We start from the raw sequence: 2,577 nt of genomic DNA, 5'->3' as shown, positions 1-2,577 counted from the left end.
GTACTGTTTTATTATGATAGGGGATATATAAAGTACAAGTTACAACAAATACGAAATAACAAATTATCCTATTTTACACGATCTATGTACACAATCGATCGTCTCTCTGATGCTTTGTTCAATAATTAACAACTAGATCCACCACAAAAAGAGAAAAAGGTGTCTGCTTGTTCGGATGTATCAAACACGAGTTTGAGTGTCTATCAGAAATTCTCGTGCTTCAACTAATTTTAGAGTTGGAAGTCCAATCTTTTTGTTGTCTGCTAATTCGGATGTATAAAAGTCCCGAATAAGATTGCCTAAAAAATTAGCCTCAAACGAGTACTTTAATTAGAGACAACTTGTTGGTTGAAGTAATCCAGAAGCAGTGCCAGCAGCATAGGAGCAAGAGGACACTGCTGGTTGACCCCCATATTTGAGGTTAACATCCTTTAGTCTAATATTAGTGCATGGCTTCCCCTTTCTACAATCAAATTTCACTGCCACCCGTGTTGCTGATGTTCCATGTACATCCTCGTACAGCACGTTGCTGATCTTTACTCCTGAAACCTGATTCGGGCAATTCTCATTGTTTGGGCAGTAATTTGCATCTATTAGTATCGGATTTTTTACGTTCACCATACTTGCATGCTGGAAAACAACATCCTTCACGAATCCATTGCTACGTCTTGCCCATGTCTTTATCCTTAAACCATTGTCACTACCTATAAATGTTGCGGTTTTTACAGTAACATTCTGAACACCGGCTTCTACAACGTCCCAACCTAGACTCCCGATGCTGCATCCACATAACACAACTAATTAACACATACACAAACACACTTAGGAGAAAAGCAATATCATAGTTTAAAACAAAAACATAGTTGTTAAAAAGTACTCATGTACCTGATGCCATGACCGGGGCCACAAACCACCTTCTCTATCCAGACATTAGAGCTGCCGGGGCCAATGGAGATGCAGTCGTCCCCTGTAGAGATCTTAGAGTTCAAGATGGTGACGCCAGTGGAAGATGATAAATGGATACCGTCTGTGTTAGGGCTGAGCCTGGGTGCTGAGACGCTCACCCCTTGTAGCTTGGCATTGGTGCATGCATATAGCAGGATGTGGAACATTTGGCTGTTTAATGACCTTAAATTACGGATCACTATGTTCTGGGAATGGTAGATGCCAAGTGTCTGCAAGATTAATGATATATAAATAATCTTAGAAAGGAAGTTAAAATCAACATCAAAGTTTATAAGGGGTGCATGCAAGCATAATAGTACGAACCGTAGCTCCTTTAGGACATGTCTTTCCAGAGGATTTGCAGGCCCATAGAGAAGAACCTTGGGCATCAAGGGTTCCACCGGAGATTGTAACATGGTTAGTCCGGTAAAACTTAATCCAAATTTGGGCGTTGCCTATTGCATTATAGGTTGAGGGAGCCACCAAAGTACCATCTATCTTCATCGTGATGGCTTTGCTCTTACATGCTTGGCCGGAGAATGTGATTGCAGAACCAATCAAGTACCTGCCAATGGGTACATAGATGATGGCGGGATTTGTTGTACTACAGGCCAAACCCCATGCTTTTAGGAATGCACTTCTTGAGTCTAAGCGGCCATTTGCTTTGGCTCCAAAACTTAGGACGTTATATGTTACCTTTGCTGAATATGAGTACTGGAAGAAGAGGAAAATCAAGACTGGGATAGCTAGTTTGGTGACCATGATGAAGTTATTATGAATTGGTATAGTGTGTATACCCAACCGTTGATCGGTTATTTATATCAATTGAATTGATTACATAATCCAGGTTTGTAGGTTTGGGGGTTTGTATTATTGGTAATGATTGAGAAGAAGTAATCCCTATGTATGTACGTACCGATCAACCATCGAGATGGTAACATGAACGGAATATTAATCATGTAACCTCAATTTTATATCCTTTAACAAGTCTGTGTATTTAAGATTTCACTAAATGTGGTTTGAAATATTGATAAAAAAAGTTTATTTAAATGCTACGATTTTATTTAAATGATATAAATGGTATTGGTAGATGTTATAATATTTATGTATCCTAATGCATATGGGATAATGGGAAGAGAAGTGCAGGGCTTATGATCTCACATGGGTTAATGGAATGTCAACCCTAACAAATTATTCCAACGTCCCAGAATCATTTAACATGTACGAATTAATATGTTCTCAATCTTTTAAATAAGATGTAACTTTTAGGGCGAATTATCGAAAACATCCTACATAGTTGCACTATATCTCCAATTTTTTTAAATAGTCATCATATTTTAAATTGAATAATTACATTCCTTATTCATATTGGGTAGGTTTTAAATTGAAATCAATCATCCAACTATTTGGTGTGTTCACATATACTCCATGATTCCCTTTGTCAGCTTCGTAAAGGAAATTTTACGGTGTTCAACTACGGATATAAATTCAAAACTATATGTGATCAACTTTCAGTGATTGGTCTTGACAAAAATTACGGGTTATTGTGTGCCTTTTTCGAGACCTTATTTATAACACAACTGACTATAAAACGTATTGAGAGAAAAACTTTTGAGAAACTTGAACAAACGT

General features: G+C 37.7%; 1 protein-coding gene across 1 annotated transcript; it reads right to left on the bottom strand.

The window, feature by feature from the left end:
* Positions 1-1,805, bottom strand: LOC111905461 (polygalacturonase). The gene is made up of 3 exons (XM_023901151.3): positions 1,270-1,805; positions 886-1,175; positions 1-778 (listed from the first exon to the last, which is right to left on the bottom strand). Exons 1-3 carry the CDS (start codon positions 1,705-1,707, stop codon positions 331-333), a joined length of 1,176 nt encoding a protein of 391 aa, XP_023756919.1. The 5' UTR covers positions 1,708-1,805; the 3' UTR covers positions 1-330.
* Between the last annotated feature and the right edge of the window lie 772 nt (positions 1,806-2,577).

The sequence above is a fragment of the Lactuca sativa genome, chromosome 6 (genome assembly GCF_002870075.4).
Source record: "Lactuca sativa cultivar Salinas chromosome 6, Lsat_Salinas_v11, whole genome shotgun sequence".
Lineage (NCBI taxonomy): Eukaryota > Viridiplantae > Streptophyta > Magnoliopsida > Asterales > Asteraceae > Lactuca > Lactuca sativa.
Note: the sequence above shows the minus strand (reverse complement) of the source record. Positions and strands in the feature narration are given on the sequence as shown.